Source organism: Camelus ferus, chromosome 31 (assembly GCF_009834535.1).
Source record: "Camelus ferus isolate YT-003-E chromosome 31, BCGSAC_Cfer_1.0, whole genome shotgun sequence".
NCBI lineage: Eukaryota > Metazoa > Chordata > Mammalia > Artiodactyla > Camelidae > Camelus > Camelus ferus.
Genome location: NC_045726.1, coordinates 6,281,343 through 6,309,144, shown reverse-complemented (window position 1 = coordinate 6,309,144; position 27,802 = coordinate 6,281,343). Strand labels below are relative to the sequence as shown.

Here is a 27,802-nt window from a genome sequence, read left to right as displayed (position 1 = left end):
TTAAGGCGGAAAATCAGTCCGCTCAAGCTGAATTAACAGATGTATTGCTCATAGCAAGAGGGTGCTAGAAACTCATCCTACTTTCTTTGGTTAAAACACACCTGGGACACCGTGTGCTGTTTTGGGCATCACGCCACCCTCCAGGACCACTTGGAAGATGCTGGGGGTCAGTGTGCAGGAGCTGAGGTGGATCCCAGTGAAGGCATCTAAAGGGCCGTGGCCAGAGGAGTGAAGATCGGAAGAGCATTGTTAAAATATCTGGGATCTATGTTAACCAAAATGGATTAAATTTAATCTTAGTGCTTTCTAATCCTTGGGACTGTCCAGAAATGAATGGGCTGACCGGGGACAGTGTGACTGCTTGCGTCCGACCACGAGTCCAGGATTCTGTAGTGGGGCTGCTTCATTTACCAGAACTGGAGTTGAATTCCATGCCTTTTAATTAAACTCTTTGTTTCCTCATCTTGGGTCCTAAATCAATACCTAACTGTAATGATTTAAAAATAACAACCTTGTGGCCTTCCATCTGGCATCTCTGTGAGCCAGCAGGATTGTATGAGCTGAGAGGCCCGAGCCCTGGCGTAGGTCCTGAGTTACGGCAGACAGCCCGACGCGGGCACCTGCCAGGAGCCCTGCCCACTCATTCTGTACTGTGACTGTTTCACTGGTATCAATCCAGCCTGGCAGGCCCCTTCTTATCTAATATTCTCCTGTTTGAGGTTATTTTTTTTTAAAGCCCTTTCTTATGGGAGTTAAGCTATAAGAATATCCCAGAGAGCGGCCAAGAAAAGTCATGTAAACCTTTCAGTCTTGGGCTTCGGACTTGGAGGATGCGGACGTGGTTCTGGGAAAAGAGGTGTGTCAAGTTTCACGCAGCACAGCTCAGGATCATGGAGGAGGGGACGGCATCGCCAGAGGAGCTGGTGGCTCTCCAGGGCATTTAACGAATGCTGACTTAAGGACGTCTATGTGGTGGGCACCCGGCAGGGCTCACAGAAGCAGAAGAGAAAGTTGCTGCCCTCAGGTAGCTAACATCTGCAAGGAGAGACTAGCTGCGCACAGTCCAATGTCATACATGCAAAGACTGGGACAGAATGGCATCTGAATGCAAGCCGGGGAGGAGGGCCAGTTCCCAGTAAAGTATGAGGGACGGGGGACAGTGAGGAAAGGAGTTAAAATCTGGAGCTAGAAAAGGGATTCTCCGTCTGGCCTTCCCGTCAGAAACTTTGAGCATCTTTAAAAAAAAAAAAAAAAGCCCACCGGTACCCAGGCCTCCCCTCCTACAGCATCTGTCTGTCCTTACGCCAAGAGCATGCTGCCTTAATACATGCAGGTTTATACTGTTCTGGGACCTGGCCCTTTCCTGATGTTCGATGCTTGTTCTTTCTCTCTGTCAACATTTTCTTGGCTGGTCTTGACCCATTCAGTTTCAGAATCAGCTCATTAGTTTCTGCAAATAAACGTGCTGGGGTTTGAATGGTTTTGCGTTAAATGTAAACACCTGTTTGAGAGCTGAGCTCTTCACAGTGTTGACTCGGATCACCTTTGCACATGACAGATTTCTGCTACATTTTTTAAAAAAATTCCTCTTAGTGATGTTTTAGAATTTTCTGTATGATGGCCTTGCACATCTGCTGTGAGATTTGTTCCTAATTATTTGATGATTTTTATGGTGATCGAGTGGAGTAATTTGAAGTTTGTTTTCTATTTTTTACCTTTTTTTGGTCACTAGTAACAGACAATTGATTTCCTTACATTTACCTCATATCCAGGACTGTGCTAAAGGTACTTAGTCATTGTAATAGTTTAGATATAGAACCTTCTGGGTTTTTTTCATATGCACAGCGATGTCGTCCGTGAGTAAGTAGACTGATCTCTTCCTTTGTCTTGCCTGAGCACGCTGGGTGCGCCGTCCTGTGCAGTGTTGGACAGAAGTGATGACAACAGACACTGTTTGATTTCCCGTCTCCAGTGGAAGCTGAAACGTCTCACCACTAGGAGTGATGCTGGCGGGTTTTGGGTCTTATTAGATGAAGTTCCTTTCTCTACCGGTTTCCTTTCTGTGTGGTTAAGACTGTTCAGTCAGAGGCAGTCCTAAGACGGGGATTCATAAAGAAGCCATGTAGATAAGGCCCCCTGACTTATGGCACAGGTGTCACTTCCATGCAGTGGGACAAAATGGCTTTTTCAGTGATTGATCAATTGAATATAAAAGAGTCAACTCCATCTTCCACTGTACACAAAAAACTACTCCGGGAATGAATACCACAATGCAGAAGATTAAGCAAAAAAGCTCCCAAAGGTGACTCGGAATGCTGTCTTCCTGGCTTTGGGGTGGGCAAGATTTCCTACAAGGACCCAGAAACCGCTGCCACGAGGAGTAGCTCGTCCTTAAGGAGAGAGGCCCGGCCAGGCACCGGCTGGATGAAGACATTTACGAGACAAACATCCAGCAAAGCACTGTGTCTAGACATACCCTAAGCTTCCTTAAAATCTGTTAAAAAATAGAAAAAAAAAAAAAAAAAAAAAAGCCAGACAGCCCATGTTAAAACATAGTCAACAGCCTTGAACAGACCCTTCACAAAGGAGACGTCCAAAAAGGCTAACGCACGAGTGATGTCAGTCGACAACCACAGAATGGAAAAGGGGAGACAGAAAGAGACCGACGTGCCAGGTGTCGGCGAGCACGTGAGAGCTGGGTCCCCCGCAGACACAGCCCACGGCTCTTCAGGCTCCAGGATTTTGGGGCGCACTGGCCTGACTTCCTGAATTTGGCTGCTGTATCTCTCTCTGTAAGGGCATTCTCTGGGCTCAAGAACGGCTCTGTTTGCAAGAGCAGCGGCCCAGAGCTGTCAGGAATAAACGCTGCTCAGAGCAACCCTAAGCCGGGAACGACTGCAGTGGTGTGTAAATCCCCCCTTGCCTCTGGTGTGCGTTCTGGGCCGTTTCCAGAGATGTCAGCGGGCGTGGGCTCCTGCTGCCCGAGGTGGGACTCGCTTGATTCATGCACCCTGTATGGCTTCCATTCCTCCCTGTAAGATTTTGGGGGCATAAGCCCCCCAAATAAACCACTTGCACTCAAATCCTCACTTCAGGGTTTACATCTGGGGAAACTCCGATCAAGATACTGTTATAGTCCCACAAAAGTGGTTCCTTAAGGAAAAGGCTGCAGGATGTAGCTCCTGACTTGGAGGAAGGACAGTAGTTAACAGTGCTGTCCATCTGGAGAAACCTCACCACTCTCCTCAGGGTACCAAGTATTCTTGTCACCCACACGGATGGATGGAAATGCCATCCTAGGGTCAGAAATGGTGCTGAAGGTTTCCCCTGGTCAAGCTCACTTAAGTATCATCTCTTATATTGACGTGGAATTTGGACATCATAGACGTAAAGCAGCGTATTCAAGACCACGTCCCAGTTTCAGGGTGTGTCAGGCCCGACAAGCAAGCGGGATGTGGACCAGAGGGTGAAGGGTCAGGATGGGAATGCAGGAGAAGACACTTGATCATCTCAGCGGGGAACCAAGTCCTGTGTAAACCAGAGGCATGAATGCAGCGAGCAGAGCAGATTTTGTCGGGGCTCCTCTGCCTTCAGGATGTGAGGTGGGCTGGGTGGAGGGCAGGAGGCAGCTGTGGCAACAATGCAGGGATGAGGTGGGGGAGCGGGTGTCAGGCTGGGGCCCCGGAAATGGCAGGGAAGGCGTGGGCTTCTGAGATGCCGGCCGGGGAAGGGGCTCACACATCTCAGTGACAGACTCATGCAGGGGCCGAAGAGGAGGGGAGACAGTTGCTTGCTGCAGACGGTGTGGGCGGTGAGCTGAATATTTTTAGAGGTTGCTTCAGCAGTTCACAGTTCTTGTAGCAGGGGTCCCCCTGGTGGTGAAAGTAACCAAGAATGGGATTCCCCATCCTCATCCTGGGTGCCCGCCTGCCGCGGTGGGACACAGCCGTGCAACCCACCTCCTTACATGATGCAAGACAGGGGTGCCCTTCTTCTCTCGTGGTGGCAAAAGCCACACGTGGAAATCACTGAGAGCTAGAGGGTGGAGGCCCGGGGAAGGTGGTTGAAAGGGACAAACTTCCAGGTAGAAGATGGGTGAGTTCTCTGCTGAGAGCAGGTTTCTTAGAAACGCTGCTCTCTCGCGGGTGCTTAGCATGCATGAGGTCCTGGGTTCAATCCTCAGCACCTCCATTTTACAAAAAATTAATTAAATAAAATAAAACCTAATTACACCCCCCCCCAAAAAAAAAGAAAAAAAGAAAAATAAGAAGTTCTGCTCTCTCTATTTAACTAGCATTTTGTTCAGTTTCACCTCAGTGGAAGTAGAAAGGGTTTTTTTTCCAGCTATTAAATCCTAAAAATCAATATAATTTATGTATGTTAAAAAAATCACTCTAATTGATATATTTTTGAGTACTTTTAAGTACTAATTTTCTTTTTATCAAGTAGAAAAAAAGTATTTGCCCTAAATCCTTAAAAAACAAATGCTATAAAAATTGATGTATTTTGAAAGCCTTACTGCAAATGATTATTATAGACGTTCAGCAGAAAAAAAAAAAGATGGCTACATTCTGAGGATTTAATATACAGCGTGGCGCCAGCGGTTCATAATTCTGCATTCTCTATGTGAACGCTGCTAAGAGAGTAGGTCTTAAAAGTTCTCACCACACACACTGTGCACAGTGATGGATGTGTTAACTAGATTATTTGTGGTGACTGTTTCTCAATTTACACACCTGTCAAACCATTACACCTTAAACTTACACAACGTTGTATGTCAACTCCATCCCAGTCAAGCTGGGACGAAATGGGAAAATCTCCCTGAAAACAAAGCTAATAAGGCCCAAGAGCTGCTTCTGTGCCTCTGACAGTGGGGCCCCGACAGCGGCCTGCCCCGCGCCAGCAGATTTCCTCCGTCCAGGAAATCTCTGTGCAGCTGGGGGAAGCCGGGCTGGTCTCGGGAGTGCAGGATCCAGCAGGCGTAGAGGTCTCCCAGGGAAGTTTGACCTGACTGCTCAAGGGTGTGGCACAGGCCAGAGGACAGAGGCCAGCTGCACGTGAGTTTGAAGGCTGGCTTTGCCACAAGTCTGCTGGGGCAGATTTGTCTGTCCCTCTGTGGATCAGACATAACGGTCCCTCGTTGGTTCAGAGGCGTGGAAAGTGCTGACTCCACACTTCCCTCCCAGCTGGAGACCGTGAAGGGGATGGAGCAGAGGAGGCGGCCTGCCGGCCCCTGCAGGCAGTCAGCAGAGTCTCAGGGATCCGGGCTGCTTCACGAATGTGTCAACACAGAGGCGGACTCCAGAGCTGACTCCTGAGATAGCTGAACTGTCCCCCTGGGGCCAGGCAGCGCCTCTGAGCAGACCAGGCAGCCCCCAGCAGAAGGGCGTCTCCCTTTGCATTTCAGGCATCGCCCTGGGACTAGACAAGGACACTTTTCTAAAACAGGTGCATTTGGGCAGGTCTGAGTCATCGCCTGACATATCTCAGGAACTTTCCATTTTAGGCCTTTGGCACATTCTGATGATGTATAAAAACCATGCTCGTTATATAAATACCGGGGAGGGTCACCGCTGGCTAGGTAACGCGGGGCCAGCGGCCACACCTGGCAAAAGCCACCGCATGCCTGGACCCGGTGGGTCCCTCGGGACCCGGGAAGGTCTGGTGTTTAAGCTGGAAGAGTTGCCTCTAGACATCGCTGCCACCGTTTCCCTCCCCGGGAGCTCCGTGCGTACCTATATCATTGATCTTATCCATTTGTAAGCTTTTGTAAGCTCCTTAAAGAAAACCAGTGTATTTTCTAGGCTTAATTGCACATTGCCGAGTGTTCTGTCTCCCACGCTGTCAAGTCGACAGTCATGAGAAACGGTCTGCTCCTTCGGGACCACAGCACACCCGGCAAAGGGCCAATCAGATGTGTTATCCATGTGCCCAGAAAGTAACTTCTTAATGGTTCAGAATATAATCATAAAAACAACACATTTTCTTAAGTCGCACCACACACAGTGTATTATGCTGACAAGGAAAAGGGTTTGACAAACCTCATCATTTCTGACATATTTCACAAGGAAAACAGTGAGGTTTTGCTACTGTGGTGACCCCCCCCACCCCATTATAGCTGACGCCCTGCTTCTTATTAGCGCTTTTGAATTGCTTCTTAAGAGGCTATAACAACGGACGTTTGGTACTTTTTCTGGAAGCCTCGTCGCATGTTGTGGGGGTGGGGTTGGGGTGTGCAGAATAAACTTGTACAAATGACTCTGCCTCTGAGTATAATTTTCGGTGCCCACCTCTAGGACAGGGATACTGAGGTGACAGGTATCAAAAACAGTGGTTCCTATATTTATTTATTCTCTGCAGATTCTTCTCTTGAGCCACCTGCATTGTCAGGGGTTAGTGACATCACCTCAGCCACAGGAGCCAAAGCTCACGGTCCAGGTGCTGGGTGTGACATTCTCCTTGCAGCCTCTGGGGAGGCTGAATTATCCCCAACTGTGAAGAGGCAGAGGGCCCCCGCCATTCCACAGCTTTGACGGGCAGAACGGAACCGAGTCTTGCCTTAGAAACCGAGGAAGTTGAGGAAAAACATAGTATAATATCCAAGAAAGTTATCAAAAGACAACTGAATGAAAATATTTCAAAACAAATATTCAGTTGTTCTTTATTTTATCAACCCGATAAAATGATTTTATATTTGTTTTTGAACTATTTTTTTTTCTATCATTAAATGTGAACTTTATAATTCTTTAAACTTTCCAATTCCCCAAATAAGTTCTCTTCTGCTATACTTGGGTGGGATTTCAACCAAATTACAGATGAGTCACTTTCTGTGTAAGAGTTGTAACAATTCCATCTGCGTGTGTGTATTAATATTTGTGTAAACGTAATTGTCTTAACCCAGACAGCTCCCAAGCAAATGAGCCTGAGATGTATAATAAATGGATAGGTGTTAATCTGTGTGTGTGTGTGTGTGTGTGTGAGATATTTGGGGTTGTTAAAAATCACACGCGTGTGCCTCTGTTTGCTGGGCACGTGGTCCCCGTCGTGGGCTGTCTGGGTGAAGCCCAGCCCCTTCCGCGTGGGGCTAGCGCTCCCGCTGGTTCAGGGTCACTCCCAGTCATAACTGCCTGTGCCCGGTGACTGCAGGGACAGAGCCAAAGCAGTGCCCCTCCCCACACACTCTGCCTGCCCCTGCCCTGATCTTGGCTGGTGGTCTCCAAACGTGAGACCCAAATGGCCAGGTGACAATTTAAATCAAAACAGTGTGTCAAAAATAAACCTTTGAGTGAGGAAACCTGAAGTGGGGCAGCTGCAGAGCGCCCTGCCGCGGGGAGCCGACTTTACCTTCCGGTGTCCCCAGAGCTGGTTCCCTTTCATGCCGTGACAGTCGTACAGGGTGACTGCGCTGCTGTGTGAGATGGCGTCGAAGCAGAACTTCCGGGTGTGCAGCGGCTCACCAGGGCGAATATCTTCTCTCCAGCCGAAGGTAAAGAGCTGGCAAAGCGACAGTAGCAGGAAAGCCACAGTGAGTGCAGTTTGCAGAGGCTGGAGAGCCGGGGCCGGGGGCCTTGTGGCAAAGCCAGCTCCTGCTCCGTGATGCGCCAGCAGAGAGCGCCGCCCGCCTGTCCGGGCTTAGCAGCGGCGCTGACAATGGCACGGACCCCAAATCTGTGCGGGAGCCGCAGGGCAGCTTTGGCCCAGGCCACCCCAAAAAGCGAGCGGTGGGGGGGGGGTTCCAGGGAGACAGAGAGGCACGGAGGGACAGAGGGACAAACCTGCTAATGAAGCTCTTTCCAGTCTTCACTTAGGTAAAATGTTAGTGGATTCAATGCTTCACAGTTCACCTAAATGGGCAGATTCACTGAGAACAGACCAGGAGTGGGGTTGAGCTGGAGTGACCGCAGCAACTTGCAAATTTTGATTTAAATGAAAACTAAGCTTGAGGAAGTCACGAACAGGGAAATTGATTTCCTGGGGTTGCCAGGAGTAATTCCACCGGGCAATGCAAAGCATTTCGGACCGTGACTCGCAGAAAGAGATTCAGTTTACACACACACAGGTGTCCTCCCTCCACCCCCTGAACTGAACAGAAGTTTCCTGAAATGGTATTTGTCCTCACTGCCTTTAGTAGACCCTGACATCGCATCCGACCTTTTCCTGTGCTGGTCTATTCTGTGCCATGCGTCCAGTCTATTATTTAAAAAGTGCTCCCTGTGATACACCAAACTGATTTTACCATGTATTAAATTAAAACAACAACACTTCTATAAAGAAAGGGTATTTCTTGAGTTTGAGCTGGACCACGACTTGAGGGGTTCAGCAGGAGAAATCCTTAAGCAAGTGGGAAAATGGACTAGACCGGCCCCAGGATTTCTTCCAATCCCAACATCTCAGTGAGGTCATCGAATTCTTACCATAGGACTCAGATCGGCCGGCCTGAGAAGCCAAGCTGTGAACTGTAAAATCTTTATTTTTCTGGGAGACTCTGTCGACATTAAAAGCAAGCATGGTGCTGGGTTGTGTGTAGACGACACACTTGGCTCTGACCAGGCCTTCAGGATGTCCTGGGTATTAAAATGCAGAGAATCAGGCAAAATTCCAGGGATGGCTAACAAAAACAGGCAAGTGGTGGGGAAACTGCTGAAAACGTGAAAAAGCTGGGTGAAGTGGTCTGAAGGAAGTCGGAAAGACCTGAGCTAAACCTAACATCTGAACGTGTTGTCTGGGAGGCGTGACTGATGCGAGGCTGTGTTCCGTTTCCCCGGAAGACAGGACAGGGTAGGATGTTTCCTACAGAAGAAGGGGATTTTAGGTGAGGCGCCTGAAACAGACTCATGAGGAGCAATTGCACGGTCTCTTTTCCTAGAGTTGTTGCTGGTTTTGTGTCTTTAATACGACTGTGGGCTGAGACATGCTTAGATTCATTCAAATCCTACGGAGGGGAATCACTTCTCAGGGACAAGTGTCTGTTTAGCTACTTCTGACTTTGATCACTGCCTTCAGATTGGGACTTACGACTCCCTTGGGTTTTGAGATACTGAGCTCCCGTGTTATCCGAGGACTCTCGCCTAGTCGTGGTCCATTTTTAACCATCCCTTCAGTGCAGGGGCAGCTCAGGGTTCCTCTGACCCAGTCTGTGTGCCTTCTCTAGTTGGTCTTAGACATGCTCAGTTCAGCTCGCGCCAGTATGCGGAAAACTCATCATCCATGTCACGTCCAACATAGAGGTTCCCAACTGCATGCCCCATGGACATCTCAAGGTCAATGTCTCCTGAATTCCCTTGATTTTCTTCCTTTCTAAGCCTGCTCCTACTCCTATTTTGTGTCAGTTGGTGGTTACGTGATCCAGCCTCTCAACCCCGGGGGTCTTCCTTCGTCTCCACCTCCTTCGTCTCCCTCCCCCTCGCCATCCACTCCATCTCCAAGTCTCGCCACTGTGTCTCCCAGATACTGCAGGCCATGGCCCCTTCCCCTCTGTCTCCACCACCTTCCCTCTCCACGCATCCTGCCTGGGCTGGTGAAATGACCTAATCGGTGTCTTTTCCCACCTTCCTCTTTTGGTTCCTTCATAGCAATCCTGAATTACCTCTTTGACCATGCTACCTCTTAACCTGAAACCTCCCCATATTTTCCCATAACCCTTAGAGAACAAAGTTCAAACTCTTTAACACACAAAGGACTTTCCACCATTTTCCTCAGCTGCATCCTTTCCCCTTTAGTTATGTTCTAGCAATAATAAAACATTTGTCATTTGCTAAGAGGGTACATAAGTTCTCATCATAAGGGAAAAAATTCTGCAACTCTGGTGACGGATGTTTACTGCCATAAATGGGGTGATCATTTCACAGTCTATACCAATGTCAACGTGTTGTGCACATGAAACTAATGTAGTGTTGTTTGTCAGCTACACCTCAGTTACAAAGTGTAGTTGCTTGCACGAAGCAGGCCGTATGTGTTCTCCCTTCTGTGACTTTATGAGGCTTTCTTTGACTGGAAGGCCCTCGTTCACCAGCCAGCCTCATTACAGCTCACCCATCCTTCCTTCACTCTGAACATTCCCTCCCTCCCTCCCTCTCCTTAACTTCATCACCACCATCCATCTGTGCTTCTACATCCCTCTCTAGACAATGAGACCCTTGATGGCGGGAGTCGTATCTTCTTCATCTTTGTGTTTCTAGCCCTCAGGACAATTCATGACATTTAATTAGTGTCCAATGAAATTTCTACTGAGTAAGCAAAAATGTGCACTCATTATATTAACAGCCAGTGCACCGGGATAACGTCAAGATGAACCAATTAGGCTGTTCAGTTTCTCCAATGGATCTGTGTTGTTCATGTCTAATTACAACAATAGCAATGATGATGATTATTTTTTGAGCTTTCACCTTCAGTGATTCCAGGCTTGGTTACCTATTGTGGGAATAAAAATGTCCTGGCCTATAAACCTATCATTGATTAAATCTTTATGTTATTTATTTTTATTGCCATTTTTTAAAAATTGAAGTGTAGTTGATTTACAATGTTGAGTTAGTTTCTGGTGTACGGTATAGTGATTCAGTTATACATATACTTTTTTTTTCAGACTTTTTTCCATTATATGTTATTATAAGAAGTTGAATATAGTTCCTTGTGCTATATAGTAGGTTCTTGTTGTTTATCTCTGATATATATATTAGTGTGTATTTAATTCCAAATTCCTAACTTATCTGTCCCCCTTTCTTTTCCCCCTGGTAACTGTAAGTTTGTTTTCTATGTCTGTGAGTTTGTTCCTGTTTTGTAAATAAGTTCATGTGTGTCATTTTTTTAGATTCCACATAGAAGTGATATCATATGATATTTGTCTTTCTCTGTCTGACTTACTTCACTTAGTATGACATTCTCCAGGTCCATCCATGTGGTTGCAGATGGCATTATTTCATTCCTTTTTTATGGCTGAGTAGTATTCCATTGTATAAATATACCACATCTTCTTTATCCAATCATCTATCGATGGACATCTAGGTGGCTTCCGTGTCTGTATGTTATTTAAATATCACATCTCCGTGGTACCCTCAGCAGTGCAGCCAATGCAGGAACCAGAGGTCTTGACTGGTTTATCCATTTTCCTCTTTGTCTCTCTTCCTCTTTTTGGTTTTTATGCACATGGGAGCCAGGGCTGAAAGGTGCTGTAATCAGCACCCAGCAGAGTCTCTCCCCATCCAGGTGGGGGCAGCTGTCCCACAGGGGTACGTGGGTCTGCACCCCACACTTCAAGGCTTGTGTATTCTTTCATAGACAGTTTTCCCTTACTTTTTACTTTCTTACTGTTTACCTTTCTTACTTTTCATTCAGTACAGTAGTTAAGTCCAAAAGCAGATGGGCACACTCCCCTCTTGGCCGATTTATACACCTGTTGTCACAAGTCCATCTCAGGGCACCCTCGGGTGGATTTTTATTTCTTGTTTCTAGGTTTGTTATTATAGTGCAGTTAACCATTCTCAGACGTGTAGGCTGGTCGGTAGCTTGTGGTCCTCACAGTGTTTTATGCATTATTATTATTATTGTTGTTGTTGTTGTTGTTGTTATTATTACTACTACTATTACCTGGTGCTTATTTTTCTGCATCCCAGGTGACATGTCTTCAGATTATATGGGCTGTTTTATTCTTCCACACCTGCCATTAGCTAAGATTTTTCTGTCTCATGTCTTCCAAACGCTCTCTCCTGCCTTGGAGCTTATCCTGGTGGTCAGGTGGAGCCCATCGGCCCCAGCGTTGCATTTCTTTGTCCCACTTTCCTGTGTGCAATCACGTCAGGGCAGGAAGAAGCAGACGTCAGCCAGGACTTCGTGGTTTGCACAGGTGATGTCATGACGCTGGTACTTGGCCTCCCACCCTTGGGCTGCTCCTTGCAGCCGAGAAGTATTTAGATTTTATTCGGGTTTCCTGCACAGGGCCTCCTGATATATTTTTTTTTTTTTTGCAACTTCAAATTTCTTAACTTTGGGGTAAATTGGTGTTAATTTCTCCCTTTTCTTCTCCGTGCTGACACTTGAAAACAGATTCAGAATGATGCGGAAGGCCTACTTCTTGGCTTTAGTATGAACGCACTGTGTGTGACTTTGCCTGAGTCTGTCTTGTACTGTGTGAACCGGCTCAGGAGACTCGCACAGAACACAGTACCGTAGTCTTGCTACCTGACTCTAGAGGACTGAAACGGTTCTTCCCTCTGTGGGCAGTTGGATTTCACTCCATCGGCTCGCGGTTGGCAGAGATCGGAGACGCTGTGTGTTGCCCTGCGTGGTCCGGACGGCCGGCGCGCTCGGTCTCCAGGCTGAGCCCGTGCATCCCAGCAGCTGCCCTTCCCTGGCGCGCTGACTTGCCACCCCCTCTGCTGGCCTCGCGTCCGGGTCTGCGCAGGGCGGCGGGGCGCGCGTCTCAGCACCCTTGGCAGGACCGTGCCTTCCCCGCGCGAGGTCAGGGCTGCGCGCGGGGATGCAGGGCCCCACTCCTCGCCCCTCGCGCACACTCAGACCCACAAAGGCAGGTGGGGAGTGTCCTTTCCAGACCTCCCAGGCCTGCTGAGGCCAGTTTCCTTTTCTTTCTTAGTCCCTAAAGGAAACTGAAAGCTAGCCCACGTGCGGCCGTGAGGCCAAGCAGCTCCATGGAGGGCTGACCCTTGAACCCGAGGCTGGCTTCCCTGCAAGGAGACCGCTTGGTCACCTCCTGTCCTGCAACAGAAGGCCGTTCTCCTACCCATGGGCTTCCACAGACTCGCCTTTACTCCCCTATGGAGCTATTTTGTTTATTCACGTGTGTTTTATTCTTTGCCATTAAAAAGCAGACAAAGATCATTTCAACTCATAAGTGCCCCTCTTGTGTTCTTTTTGCATCAAAAAGCATACCTCTAATTCTCCGGTCCTGATACGCTTTTCTCAACCAGGACTTTTAATCTAAATGTAGAAGAGTGAGTCCTAATTCTTGCAAGTTATTGAGTCATGTCACAAATAAAGCCTACGGTCAAGTACTGGAAAACAAAGCGCCTTGTCAGGTTTTAACCTCCAAGTCAATATATGGCGATTGGTGTTTCGGATACGATTCACTTTTCACCTCCCGTCCACCTTGCCGATTCTCCTGCAGCTCCTATTTCCATCTCTGGAAATCTGTTTAAGGAGTTGTATTAACTGTGTCTTGGTCGTCTTGTAGTTGTCTGCTTGTCTGGTGCTGCCCTCTGGTGACTATTTCTTGAATTACACATAATAGATTTTTGCAGTTTAGCCCAAGGCGGGGCGGGGCGGGGCCTGGGGGAAGGACTGAACAACAGGTTTCAGTGTATGCAATATAGTTGGTTTTATTTGCATTTATTTTCAGCTATCAAATAACAGCTGCAGCCCAGAGCATATTTCATTCTAGAACATTCCAGGGGATGGAGAGATTAAGCCTGATTCAGGCGTTCAGGTATGCATTCTTCCTGTCCACCAGGTGGCTGCTAAGTGTGTTTCCTGGTTGGGCTGAACAGAGGGGGTAGAGAGAAGTTTAGCCCAACAGATACAGAGTTGTTGTTTTATGGCATTTTCTTTTTTCCTTTAAAAAATACCCCTTTCCCCTCTAGGTGCCTCTGAAGCCTTCTCTCTTGCTCCCAGGCTGAGGTCGGAATTGCTTCTTAGAGGGAACAGGCACTATTCACCTCCCTGGGAACACTGCCATGGTGCTTATAGAAAGAGACAGGAAGGAGGAGGCAAGTCAGCTTTTACCAATACTTCGTGCCCATCAGTGCCCCCTGGAGCTGCAGGGCCTTCTTTAAAACCCCATGCAGTCCGTACTGCAGGGTACATTTGAGTGAAGAGAAATAGTATTTGGCATTCTGGCGGCTGCCTTGGGCAGTGGGAGATTTCCGGCTTGCTGTGAGTGTAAAGTGATCTGGGGGAGGGCTGTGCGGAGGCAGAGGGAGGTGTGTCTGCTCCGCGCCTGCTATCTGTGGGCGATGCTGCGACGTCAGGGCTGTTGCCCATTCTGGTGATAACCCTGCTCGTGAGGCGGGTATTATTGTCCCCGTTTAAAGGTGGAGGGGCCGTGGCCTCGAAAGGTTTAACAGGTTCACAAGGATACTGCCGTTCAACCGGCTGGAATCTAGGTCGGCCCGACTGCAGGTGCACGATCCTTCCGGAACACGGCGAGTCTGCGGGCTGAGAGGACAAGGACCGGGTTCCCGGCCGGGAGAGGGGTGGTGTCGGGCTAGGGACCGAGTTAATTCTGGCTATGCTGTGGGCTCGGTCTACCGCGGCTTCCCTGGCGGCGGCTCCGCGCTGCGGGGCAGGTCAGAGGAGGGGCAGGAAGCAGCAGGGAGGCAGCGGGGAGAGGAGGGAGGGCGGCGCGCGGCATCTCTGCGCGCCGGGACAGCTCGAAGATCCCAGGCTGCGCGGGGTCTCTGCTCACTTCGCGTACAGGACAAACTCGGGCAACGCAGTCACAGGCGAGCACTGATGCCTTCCTGCAACCGCCTGCCTTCCCTTTTGGTTTTCATAAGAGACACATTACCGCCAATTCCGGGAAACAGAAAGTCCAAGCAGGACAGACGACCTTGAACTAGGCTTGTGTCCTTCCAAGGGGGGGGGGGGCGGGCTTTAACTGCATCTGTACATTTTTTTTCTTCTAAAAAGACACGGCAATAGCTGTAAACACTCGTCCAATCTGCGTGATGAGTGCGCCACGATATGCTACATTTTTGGTATTTCCGATTTGAAATATTTCGTGATTTAAAATTAAAACGATAGAAAGGGGCAGACACAAGTCTACCCACCGTCTGTTCTCTCTGACAGGTGACAGTGTGAGGGAAGCCCCTTACAAACATTGTCACGTTTCAAAGAGGGTCCAGAATCACACGTCACTTAATAAACTGAGTCGCACTGAAATGTTTTTCAAGCAAAAGCAGTAACTAGTCCTGAAGCATCCCCTGAAGTCTGTGCTGGGGAGTTAGAGCCTCCGGGTCGCCCTGCACCTGTAAGACGGCAAGCTGCTCCGACAGCACAGAGGTGTGGGTGCAGCGTCCTTTTCAGGAACCAGCCCGGGGGGAAACAAGGTTAGATGAAGTCATAGAAACAGAGAATAACGAAGCCTTTCGGTGAAACGTGCTTGGGAGAGTGACGTCACACCCCGAGAGCTCATCACGGTTTGAAAACTATCGTTCTGGGAAAGGAAGTAGAAGACTAGCGTCACAATCAACATCCCCCCCCCCCCCGTTTCTGTTAACTTAAAGCCCATTTTAATACATTCCTTCCACTGAATATCACGGCCTCTCTGAGAAGAAGCAAAAACAAGAAAGTTTAGTGATTCACTTGCCTGCAGAGCTGGCTAGAGACTGGAACCAGGGCTTCACCCAGGTCCCATCCAGAGACTTGTCCCCACCGTGTCCCCGCTGTGCCTGCCCCAGCCCCACCCCCCACTCCCACGACATACCTGCTCGTGAGACCACGTCCTTTCAGATCCGTCCTTGACGCAGACATCCAGCCTCAGCTCCGTGCCCGTGGCCCCGTGCTTGCTGTCCACGCAGAGATTCGCTGCCACGTTTCGAAGCTGTGGGAGAGAAGACAGGGTGAGCGCGGGGCTGCTTTTCATTGTCCCCCCTGCCTCCTCACAATCCCCGTGTTGATTCAGAGTTTTGCTTTTTGTCTTTTAGTTTAATGATTATTGAATGATGCCTTAAATGTATACGCAATTTCTGGACAGAAATCAGGGGATAAACTATAACACTGTCTAGTCTACGTGTAAAAGAACACGTGAAGGTTTAACAGCAAAACGGCAGCCAAGGGTGATGCTTCAGCACAGGGGCCTGAACACAGAGTTTATGACTTCTGTAAATGGGGGATTTTTCTTTTTCAGGTAGCTTTTTTTTAAAGTTTTTTTTTTTTTTAAATGGAACTGTAGCTGTTTTACAGTATTAGTTTCAGGTGTACAGCACAGTGATTCAGTTATACATATACATACATATATACTTTTTCTTTTCAGATTCTTTTCCTTTATGTTATTACAAGAATTGGAATATAGTTCCCTGGGCTCTACAGTAGGCCCTTGTTGTTTATCTATTTTATACATCATAGTGTGTGTCTGTTAATCCCCAGCCCCTGATCCCTCCCTGCACTTTCCCCTTTGGTAGCAATCGTTTGTTTTAAATGTCCGTGAGTCTGTTTTTGGTTTGTAAGTAGAATTTGTATCTTTTTTTAAGATTCCGTATATAAATGATATCATATGATAGTTGTCTTTCTCTGTCTGACTTACTTCACTCAATGTGACCATCTCTGTTGCTAAATGACCATCCATGTTGCTGCAAATGGCGTTATTTCATTCTCTTTTATGGCTAAGTGGTACTCCATTGTACACCACATCTTCTTTATCCAGTCATCTCTTGGTGGACATTTAGGTTGTTTCCATGTCTTGGCTGTTGTAAATAGTGCTGCTGTGAACATTGGGGTGCAGGTGTCTTTTCAAATTATAGTTTTCTCCAGATATATGCCGAGGAGTGGATTACTGGATCATGTGGTAAGTCTATTTTTAGCTTTTTAAGGAACCTCCAACTGCTCTCCATGGTGGCTGCACCAATTTACATTCCCACTAACAGTGTAGGAGGGTTCCCTTTTCTCCATACTCTCTCCAGCATTTATTATTTGTAGACTTCTTGATGATGGCTGACTGGTGTGAGGGGAAACCTCATTGTAGTTTTGATCTGCATTTCTCTGATAATTAGCGATGTTGAGCATCTTTTCATGTGCCTGTCGACCATCTGGATGTCTTTTCAGGTAGTTCTTAACTTAGAATTGGTTATCTTCCTGCTTCAAAGCATCTCCTCCCATCACTTCCTTAGCTGGGAGGGTGCCAGGAGGAGGCAGGAGGTGCAGGTGAAGGTGAGGGAAGGAGGGGCCACTGTGCGGGGCGTATCTGCCTGACGCCCTTGTCTGCCTGGGGAGGTCTTGGTCTGCACCTGTTGTCCTGGTTTAGTGTTTCTCCTGGATGAGAAGTTACACGCCATCCTAGAGTATCAGCAAAACGGGAGAGACAGCACTGTGGGAACCACACCCTGCCTCAGGGCTGGGGGCTGCTCACAGCTTGCTCCTTAGGTGTGGTGCTTAGGTAAGGTAGGCGCAGTGATCTCAGTCCTGTTCCTGCCCTCGCACTGCCCTGGATTATAATAATCCCTTTAGGTCCTGCTAAGAATGGAAGCTAGAATGGGATGTACCCAAGGGATCATTTCGGTCAAGGTTCTTTTGCCCAGGATGAGGGGTAAGGTCAGGAGCGTCTCCAGGATGGAAGGATGCGTGAACTGAGCCTGCTCCTCTGGGGAGGGAGCAGTGAGGCAGAGGGAAGCTTGTTATGAGATACACTGGGTACCGTGAATGGAACAAACGATGCCGGAGGGGGTGTGCTGGAGAGCAGAGGGCGATGGTGTCATTCAGGAGGGAACCAGTATGGTTGGTACCACTTTCTTTATTCAGGGAATTTGGCAACAGCTGGGCTTCACCTCCCACTCCTGGACCCCTACTTTCAGGCTCTCTGTCCCTCATGACAGGGGCCGTGAAATAAGGCAGGACACAGGGTGACGGTTCTTAACCTAGTTTGGCCTACAGACCTCTCTGAGAATCCAAGGAGAGCGACGGACACTTTTGCAAAATCAAACCCACCAACTGTAAGGGGACACACACAAACACTTCCGTGCTTGCTTTCCTGGACGCCGCAGCCTCCACACCGGAACCCCGAATTGGGGAAAACGCAACACCCCGCCCCTGCAAATGAATTGCCTTCCTCCTCTTAGTCTCGTGGAGGATCCTGCCGGACAGGCGATGAACTTGGCCGCAGCAGGGTGCAGCTGAGTCTCCCCCCCTGCCTTCACCTTTGCCCCAAACAAGCACCGGGGAGTTTTACTGTGGAATTTGGGGAGCCAAGCTGAAAACAGGCTTCCTGTCACAGTAGCTCTAGGCGTGTGATGGAGTTTATTTGGTGGAGCAGAAGCACCCCGAGGGTCAGAGGTCAGATTTTGCCCTCGCTGTCTGAGGCCTGGCAGACTCCATGCTCAGCTCGTGTCTGACCTCGGCGGGGCCCAGTGAGCCGGTTTCTAACGCTGCTTCCCTCCCAGCGCAGCCAGACAGAGCTCTGGGCAGAGCTGTCTTTTCATTCTTGGCCGCTAAACTCCCAGACTCACTCTTCTTGGAGAACCGGTGTCAATTTAAGCTGAAGGCACCTTCAGGGCACTCTGACTCCCTCGCCCTGAGCCCAGCAGCTCAGATCCGCTTTGATGGAAAGCAGCTCCTTATAGGTTTCTGGCCACAAGGCTGCAGAGGGAGTAGCCGGACGGGCCCTGCTCTTGGAAGAGAAGGACACAGGGAAGAAAAGGACGTGGACCAGCCAGGGATGCCGGCCGCAGATCTGCCTGCGGGTCTGCACTGAAGCCATCAGCGGGCCTCATTTTGTTTCTAACTGCTGTGAGCTCCAGATGGCTCTGGCCGGGGATGAGGAAACCGTTCTCTAAACCCAAATTTTCCAAATTCTCACGCAAATGGCATCAGGGTAGACAATGGGATAAACAGCTTTGGAAAAAAAATTTCAAGTTTCAAAGGCTTGATTGTTGGCATCTGTGTAAATCTCAGCCCGTGGCTGTGCCAGAGAGGAGCCACTGAGTTCACGGGAGGACGAGGCACGCGCCTGGGCTCAGGGCACATCAGACAGCATTGCCATTTCTCTTTTACCCTCATCTCTCCAGCCCACGTTCCCCTCCCTTCCCTGGCTCACAGACAGCTCCATCACAACAAACAGGTGAATAAAATCCCAACAGAAAGGACCCTGATGCTTGCTTCTTCGTTGGAATGGAGATTTCTTTAGAAAAAAGCCAAAAAAAAAAAAAAAAAAAACAAACCCAAAAAATGCAGACAAGAAAAATCACACATATATACTTCTTTCGAAGTGGGCTCTGCATCTGTGGCTGAAGGAGGGCAGCTCACACACAGACACACGCCTAAATCTGGGGCGGGGACACCGAGTACACCTGTGACAGGGCAGGGCGTTTCCATGCTCTGCTCCTACGACGTCCGGCGTCAGGGCTTGGCATCACCGACATCGTGCCAGGGAATCCTGGGAGACACGGGACAGGATCAGAGTGTGACGGAGTGCTTGAGCAGGAACGAGTGTAAGGACAAAGTGGGGGGAAGGGACTCGCTGTGTTCTGTTTTCACAGACCACAAACTTGTGGGCAGAGCTGGAAAGAGAGAAGACATTAGTGTAGTGAGGACGGAGGACGGGATGGAGGAATGGAGATGGAGCAGGTCTGGGTTCTGCCTCCCAGGCACAAAGACAGTCTTCCTATACCCTCAGCCATGCTCTCCTTTTTAAAGCCAATCCTCCATTTATAAGAAGTCATCATTGAACGAGTGCTTCTGAACGCAGGGAGCTCTGAGGAGCGTGGATGGAGGTGCCGAGACAAAGGAGAGGCAGCCCTTCCCTGGCCCTCTGCAGCCTGCCGTCTGGCGGAGGGACCCCTCGGAGGCATCCTCTTCAATCACTAAATGCCAAGGGATGGTGCGGGAAGGGGCTCTGCCGGGCGAGCAGAACTGGATCTGGAGCAGAAGGACAGAAGGACCCCGGAGCCTTAGGGGTCAGAAATGCACACAAACCTGGAGATCTGACAGTGCCAGGCGTTCTTTAGGGCATGGAATTGGGATGGCTCAGCAGAAGACTTTTTCTCCCTGAGAAGCATAACATTTTAATAGATGGAATAAATACTCCAGTACATGCAAGTTAAAAACTTGACATTGTGTGAAGAATTCACTCTATAGTGTAAATTAAGAAATCAGACACACACAGTAGCTTGCCTCCCTCCCCGTTTGCAAATCGCATGGCGAAGTCATACTCTTTCCACACCCAGCATATGCCTCATCCATCACAATTGCTCCAAACATGACAACATACAAAAAAAGGTACCTACATCCATGTCTGAGGGTGAAAACCAAGGTAACCTTTCTTTTAATCAGGGAACAAAAAAGATCAAAAAATAAATGAACCCCTGACCTCATCCCTGCCCAATTAGTAATAACATTTAGTTGAGGACTTCAGGAAGTGGAGCTGGGGGAGGGGTGGGCGTAACCACAAGCAGCAGATGACCCGTCTTCCATCTCCTGGTCCCTAATGTGTGTGGGCTGGTGGGCACTGGGGCCCTACGACCAGTGTAAACAGGTATGAGTGGCTCTGCCTTCCGGAAGATTCCTCTCAGGTATTTAACACGGGATGGGGGTGGGGCGAGGGATGCTTCACCTTTATTTTGTAACAAGGAAGAACAAATCTGACTCCATGTTAGATCTGGTCCTTCAGCTCTAACCCTGTGCTCAGTCATGCTGGTTCTGCACCTTTTGTAAAAGGTGTTGCCTGGAGCCTGAACCACACAGGAGAGCCCACTCTCAAGGCTCTGACCTTTACAGGAATAACACTTTCCATTCCTGTAGAGAGAAAAAGTTGCAGAACAGAGAATAGCATTTGTCTTGTTGGAGGTTTATAGGACCATCATGCCCTGACCCACGAGGACAGCTGCAAGAACAAAGGATTCGCACACCAAGAAGTGGTGTTTGCAACAACCAGCCACCCCCTCCCATTCTCAGTATAGAAGGAGTCTGAGTTCTGACTTGGGGAAGAGGGTTCTCTGGGACGTTAGTCCCCCATCTTCTCAGCCTACTGGCTTTCTGAAAAAAGTCATTTTTCCTTGCCCCAACGCTTCATCTCCCAATTGTTGGCCTGTCGTGGGTAAAGCAGGGGTTTGGACTCTGTAACAATTTACTTGGTATAAATGGAAAGGGGCAGAGAATAAGCATCTTCCTTTAGCCTGGGGGCCAGGCGAGGGTGGGAAAAGGGGGTGGGGGTGGGCGTAGCGGTGCTGGTTTGCAGAACTGGAGTTCACTGGTGGGGAAGTCCTTGGGGGAGACCTACCCCGTAAAGCCCGAGATAGCAGGGTGCAGGCCTAGGTCCTCAGCCTGTCCCTGTGGTCTGACATCTCTGTGCCCCGGTCAGGGCGCTGCACCAGGTCCCCGGGGCCCTGGGTCAGGAGTGCGCCCAGGATGGAGGTCTGCGCCGCCCTGCCCTCCGCCACCCCGGCGTGCCGGGAACCCAAGGCGCTGACCACCCGCACCTGCGGCCGGAAGCGCGCGCGGCGGCTCTGCGCGTGCCCGTCTGCCCCCCCGCCCCCGCGCCCCGGCTCCCGCTGCCCCCGGGGAAGCGGGCCCCGGGCCTCCTGGCTGCCTTCAGGACCTGGAGGTGGCGCGGCTGGCCCTGCGACACCTGCCTGCAGCAGCCGCGGGGCGTGTCAGCGGCCCTGCCGCACCTCCGGGCCAGCACGAGATGTCTAAGACGAGGACAGGAGTGCCTCCCAGGGCCGTGAAGATGGGACGGCTGCCTGCAAGGTCCGTGGTCTCGCGCCCTGTAAGTGGTCGGAAACGGGGGCTTCGCCTTGTGTGTTGCTTTGTTTATTTTTGCCTCTGGATCCCTTGTGATGGTAGATGTGGTGACGTCCCATTTCCAATAGACTGAGACGTCCCACGCGCACGTCCATTTGTGTCACGCTTACTTCGCGTAGCACAGTGTTTTTAAGGCTTAGTCGCATGTAGCAGAACTTCATTCCTTTTTAAGGCTGAGTAATATTCTATTGTAAGTAGTGTCTCTATCTATCCAACACCTTCCGTTTATTCGTTCATCCTTTGATGGACACGGGCTGTTTCCACCTCTTGGCTATTGTGAATGGTACTGTGAGCGCGGGCGTTCGAATGCTTGCTTGCATACCTGTTCTCAGTAATTCTGGGTTTCTGCCCAGGAGTGGAATTGCCGAGTCATACGGTCTCTCCGTGTTTCCTTTCTGAGGAAGCACCACGTTATCTTCCGTGGCAGCCACACCGTTTTGCATCCCCCCCCCCTCCACCTCCCGCGATGAGCAATGGTTCTGACGTCCTCACCCCCTTGCGGGCGCTGCTTGTTTTCCGGTTTTGGCCGTAGCCGTGCTGGTGGATGTACAGTGGTCTCTCATCGCGGTTTCAACGTGCATTTCCCCAATAACTAGTGACGCTGAACATCTCCTGTGCTTACGGGGCATTTGGATGTCTTCTCTGGGAAAATGTCCATTCAGGTCCTTTGCCTGTTTTTGACTAGGGCTGTTCGTCTTTGTTGTTGAGTTGTAGGAGTTCTTGGATATATAGTTTGCAAACATTTTTTTTCCTATTTTGTAGGTTGCCTTTTTCACTCTGTTGGTAGTGTCTTTTGATGCACAAAAGTTTTTATTTTTAATCAAGTTGAGTTTATCTATTTTTTCTCTTGTTGCCTGCTTTTGGTGTCATATTTAAGAAACCATTGCCAAATCCAGTGCCATGAAGATTTCCTAGTATGATTTATTCTAAGAATTTTGTAATTTTAGCCCTTGTGTTTAGGTCTTTGATCCATGTTGAGTTAAACTTTGTGTATGATATCAGGGAAGTTCCAGCCTCATTCTTTTGCATGAGAATGTGTGAGTTTGCTAGAGCTGCCTGCCCTATGCGATTGACTAGGGAAAGACCTCCTTCTGTGTCCATCTGGAGCCAGGTATTTTCTTTGCAAAGCAGAGAATATGGAACCATTTTGCTCTTTTGAACACACAAGAGTATAAATTTGAACTCTTAGTGATTTGCAAATGTTGGCCACTATATATAAAAAATAGATTTAAAAAAGCAAATTTCTTCTATGTAGCACAGGGAACTATATTCAATATCTTGTAATAACCCTTAATGAAAAGGAATATGAAAAGGATATATGTACGTATATGCATGACTGGGACATTGTGCTGGACACCAGAAATTGACACACTGTAACTGCCTGTACTTAAATTAAAAAAAAAATTGAACTCTTAATATAAATTTGGGGGGGGGGTTAAGTTTTGCTGGTGTAATTTCGTAGAGTCAAGGAAGGAACAGGTTTGCTATAGATTCTGTCACGAGTGCACTGCCGGAACGGGGCCGCGGCCTGGCAGGCAGGTGACCAGCTGGCCGGGCCGAGCAGAGGTTTCTGAAAGCTCGAGTGACCGTTCTTCACGTTGGCGGTGAGTTACGCACACATGTGTTGTGAGACAAAAGCGTGTTGTGCGTCAGAAACGTGAAGGCAGACGCCCTGTGTGGAGGGCAAGAGCAGCTCAGGAGGTGCTCAGGGTTACTCCCTCCCTGGCTCTCCCTTTGCACCTCACGCAGCTCAGGTCAGGAAGCCGAAGCTGTGCAGCAGGAGGGGGATGAGGTGTGAGGGAAGATTTGCCAGGGGGAGCTCGGGAATGTGTGCAGGAAAACGTGCCAAGAGGACATCTGAAAGTTGGGAGTCAATCTGAGCCATCTGTGGAGAGAAGGTGTCACTCCCCACACTGCAAACAGCACTCGTGGCGCGCGTGCCCCGGGGTCTATGAGCTGGGGTGCTGCTTTGAAGGGAAAACCTTCAGGAGCAGCTGGTTCTTGGCTGTGGAAGCTGCGTGGCCCCCGTGCAGCCGAGACTGTGGGATGGAACCCCGGACTAGGCAGCAAGCCGCGGGGCTTGTCACCACACCTCCTGCACCGTCACTCAGAACGTGGCCTGGAGTCCTCTCCTCCGACTCGGCCCCACTGCACACCCTGCTGCACACCCACTGTATACCCCACTGTGCACCCACCCTGCACGTCCCAGTGTGTACCCCACTGCAACCCACTGTACACCTATCCCCACATGTCCCACTGTACACCCCCCACTGCGCACCCCACTGTGCACCCCCAGTACCTCGACACTGAATATTCCCGTCACCCTCCCGGAGTGCTGCTTAATGAATATAGACACTCCTGCCAAGGCTCACGTTCAGCTACGAATTGCCAGTAGATCCCAGATTGGCTCCAGCTCCAGTAAATCAGCAAAGCCGCTTCCGACATTATCCCCAGGGCTGGGGGCAGAAGCCACAGACGTTGAAAAGATAGCAACTTTTTAGTACTTGAAGAAGGACTCACACAGCACGGGGGCTAGAAAAAGTGATTCTTCCTTTCAGTTCACATCCCTGCAATGTGGGCAGGTGTAGAAGCTTGTCCAATGGGTGTCAAGTCCTTGCGTCAAGTTCAGGCCCGTTGGATAATGAGGACCTGCAGTCACGGTCATAGGCTTGATTCTGAGAAGGGTGCGCCCCCCTGACCTGGACGAGATTGCGGCACAATCCCTGAGACCCGCGAGCCGCTGTGGATGAGCCCTCCAGAGAAGGAGCTTCTCTTCACCTCGCTCTTGAGTTTAACAGCTCTCCTTCTAAGGAAGGTCAGCAAATTGTCCTTATTTTCAAGTAAGATCATTGAGGGTCTGAATTTTCTGCCATCAATTTCATCCCCGTTAAGCACAGCATATTAAAAGAGGTGACATGGGTTTTTAAGGGGGAAAAGATAAGGTAAAAAATGTCATTGCATTATGGATACTAACTTGTAAGATTTGTGAAATATTTCATGGTATAACTTCTTTGCTGATCTATTGCTTTCTGGACCCTTGATTATGAAGCCATATCATTCCCGTATTGCAGAAGACAAAACTGAGTGGTAGTTAAAACAAAAAGATACTTCCACCCTTCTTCTTACCTCCTGACACAAAATCGAACAGATGGGGAACAGAAATAGTGAGCTCTGGTGGCCTTGCTTTAAAATTCTGAGTCATACTGACCAGCGTTCCGTCAGCGTGTCCTGCAGCAAGGGAACTTTGTGCAAAACGAATAGGGAAACCTGATGAATATCTCCTATAAAAGAAGGCAGCTATTCTGTCTTCAAACCAGTGACACCCTGCCTGGAGCTCCATCTTATGCAAAAATGAGTGTCATGATCTCAGAATGCGTGGATGCCCCGGTCAGCTTTCTGAGTGATCATCTCACCTTTGTGCCTAATCTGAGCATCTTGGCTTCTTCCTCCCAAACCTCTTAACGGTGAGTGTAGTTACTCATGACAGGCTCAGCGGGAAGATGGTTCTGAGAAGGTGCTAACTGGGGGTTGGTGAGGTTGCGGTGTAAACGGTGGGTGTCCAGGAGCCAAAAGTTATCCTTCCCCTGGGAGAGAGGGAGACTTGATCGCTCCCTGAGAAGAGAGCAGAACGGAACAAGAGCACGAGGCAAAAGCTTGCAGAACGAGACAGAAGAGGTCTGAACGGAAGCCCGCCTCAGTCCCGCTGTGGTCCGGCGAGCCTGGGCCCGCGCACAGCCCAAACCAGGCCCGTTTTAGGTGGGTCCGGCGGGCCCACGTTAGTGCCAGGTGGCTTTAGGAGGCCCGGGAGGGGCTGGTTCTGTTTCTTGCAGGATCCTGCCACTTTGCCTCAAGCCAGTGAGGCTCTCCTGGGGAGAAGCCGTGCTTGAACACTGGCATGGTTTTGGGGTACAGTGAATCCGTCAGCTAGGGCTGCCATCACATTCCTCGCGGTTCTGGGGGCTGGGACTCTGACATCAAGGTGTCAGCAGGGCTGGTTTCCTCCGAGGCCTCCCTCCTTGGCTTGAAGACGGCCGCCTTGTCACTGCATCTTCACATGCCCTTTTCTGTGTGCACACACGCACCTGACGTCTTTCCTCTTCTTCTGAAGACACGAGTCCCATGGTATTAGGGCCCCACCCTCATGACCTCCTGTAACTTTAATTACCTCCTCAATGGCCCTCTTTACAAATATAGTGACACTGTTGAAGGGTTAAGGCTTCAAATTATTAATTTGCCCAGATGAGGGGGTGCACAATTCAGTCCATAACATATAGTACTTGGTCAATGACTGCCTTTTAAATGAAGAACAAGGTTAACTGTGTTTCTAGCTAGTTTCTCTGCTGATGGCTGAGGGGGGTCAGGGTGACAGTTGTTCATTATTATTCTTGCAGTTAACTTTAGGGTTTTACAAAGAGGCTTCACTAAGCATTGAATTTTTCAAATGATCTCAAAGTAATTTCTTGCTCGACCTTTCGGTTGGATGCACTCAGTGCTCGCGTTCTGTCACTGCACACGTGCCGGGCCGATTCAGGAGACTGCTGGGGTCTCAAAGCCACTCACCCCTCAAACCCCTTCCCCAGACCCTGACTCATCTCCTGTTGCTGGAATCAGGTCACAGGCAAAGCTCCAGAAATGACTTTCTGAGCCACAGGTGGCCCTCCAGCTGAATATGATGCTTGCTTGGTTTATGTTTTGAGCCTGGCCTTAATCTTTTCATTCAAGGCTTTCAGTATTATTCTATTTTGTAAGTGATTTTAAACTTCCCTTCGGGAATCAGGTGAAAGCTGTGGGCTATCCTGAAAAAGGTACTTGTGCACAGATACAGAATAGCCCAGGTGGCCTGTGCTCACGTGTAGAGCCTCCCCTCCCCCGACACATGGACACACGAGAACCGAGAATGTGCTCTTTGGAATGCATGTCATTTTTGCTAAAAAAACAAACAAACAAGCAAAAAACCAATGGAGAGCTGTCTCCTGCAAAAGCAGCATTTCACGTGGACCACTGCCTGTCTTACGATGTAAGTAATGTGTTGCCTCCTGCATCCACTTGCAGTGCACACCGGGGTTTCCATGGCAGCAGATGATAACAGTCAGCGTTCCACGGAGGGCTTGCTGTGCCAGGCCCTCTGCTAGGTGCTTTCCTTGGACTTTTTGATGTAACCATCACAACAGCTCCAGGAAGTAGTTACTATTATATTTCTATTTTGCGATGAGGAAACCAAGGCGTATTAGTTTCCTGTAGCTGCTGTAATAAATGACCACAAACCAGGTGGCTTAAAACAACTGAAATGCATCCTCTCACAGTTTTGGAGGCCAGGAGTCCAGAATCGAGGTGCTGGCTGGGCTGGGCTCCCTCCCAGGGCTCCAGGGGAGACATCACCCCTCGCTCCTTCCAGCTCCTGGGGAATGCCGACATTCCTTAGCTGGTGGCTCCTCCTCCCATCTCTGCCTCTGTCCTCACATGGCCTTCTCTCCTCTGTGTGTGTCTCTTCCAAGGACACTTGTAACTGGATTTAGGGTCCACCTAGATAGTCCAGGATGATCTCATCTTGAGATCCTTAATTTAATTCCATCCACAAAGACCCCCCCTTTCCAAAGACAGTCACAGTCACAGACTCTCGGGATGAGGATGTGGACATACCTTTGTGCTGGCCATCACTCAGCCTGTTACACAAGGCATGGACAGGTTACGGCAAGTCAGTGGTAGACTTGGGTTTCCAGCTCTTACATGAGGGTCTTAAGAAGCTGTGAAAGCCTGGCCCTCAGCGCCCCCCTCAGCAAACCCTCAGTCAGAGGGACAGCTGTCCCATGTGCTGACTGGCACCTCACTGAGAGGTCAGGACCTAGTTTGGTAACAGTCTCAGTTCTAGAGGAACTATGACATTGACTCACACACAGAAACAACAGAGCCAACCTCCAGTGTCCCTCCTTGCATGCCAGGGTGAGATGCTCCATGTAGACTGTGCTGTGGGGACAGAAGAGGAGGGGCTTGGGGGAGCCTGGGAAGCCCACTGAGCTGTAGCTGGGACCAGCCTGGGCAGAAGGGCAGAGCTCCCATGGATGTACTTGGCTAAAATATTACACATGATGAAAGAAATTAAGGAAAATAAAAATAAATGGAAAGATACCCTGTGTTCATAGATTGGAAGACAGTATTGTTAATGCTATGTAAAGTGATCTGCAGGTTCAGTGTGACCCCTATCAAAATCTCAACAATTTCTTTCTTGCAAAAACAAAAAAATCAATCCTTAAATTCATATAAAATCTCAAGAGACCTTGAATAGCCAACACAATCTTGAAAAAGAAGAACAAAGTTGGAGAAGCCACACTTCCTGATTTCAAAC

At 49.3% G+C, this 27,802-nt stretch overlaps 1 protein-coding gene across 4 annotated transcripts in view; it reads right to left on the bottom strand.

The window, feature by feature from the left end:
* The window catches only part of GALNTL6 (polypeptide N-acetylgalactosaminyltransferase like 6), an 803,528-nt gene that overhangs the window by 8,850 nt on the left and 766,876 nt on the right, over nt 1-27,802 (bottom strand). For all 4 annotated transcript variants that reach the window (XM_032470884.1, XM_032470880.1, XM_032470881.1 and 1 more), the window contains 2 exons: nt 15,434-15,550; nt 7,345-7,494 (listed from right to left, as the gene is read on the bottom strand). In XM_032470884.1, coding sequence (XP_032326775.1) covers nt 7,345-7,494; nt 15,434-15,550 — 267 coding nt within the window. The remainder of the gene's footprint in view (nt 1-7,344; nt 7,495-15,433; nt 15,551-27,802) is intronic.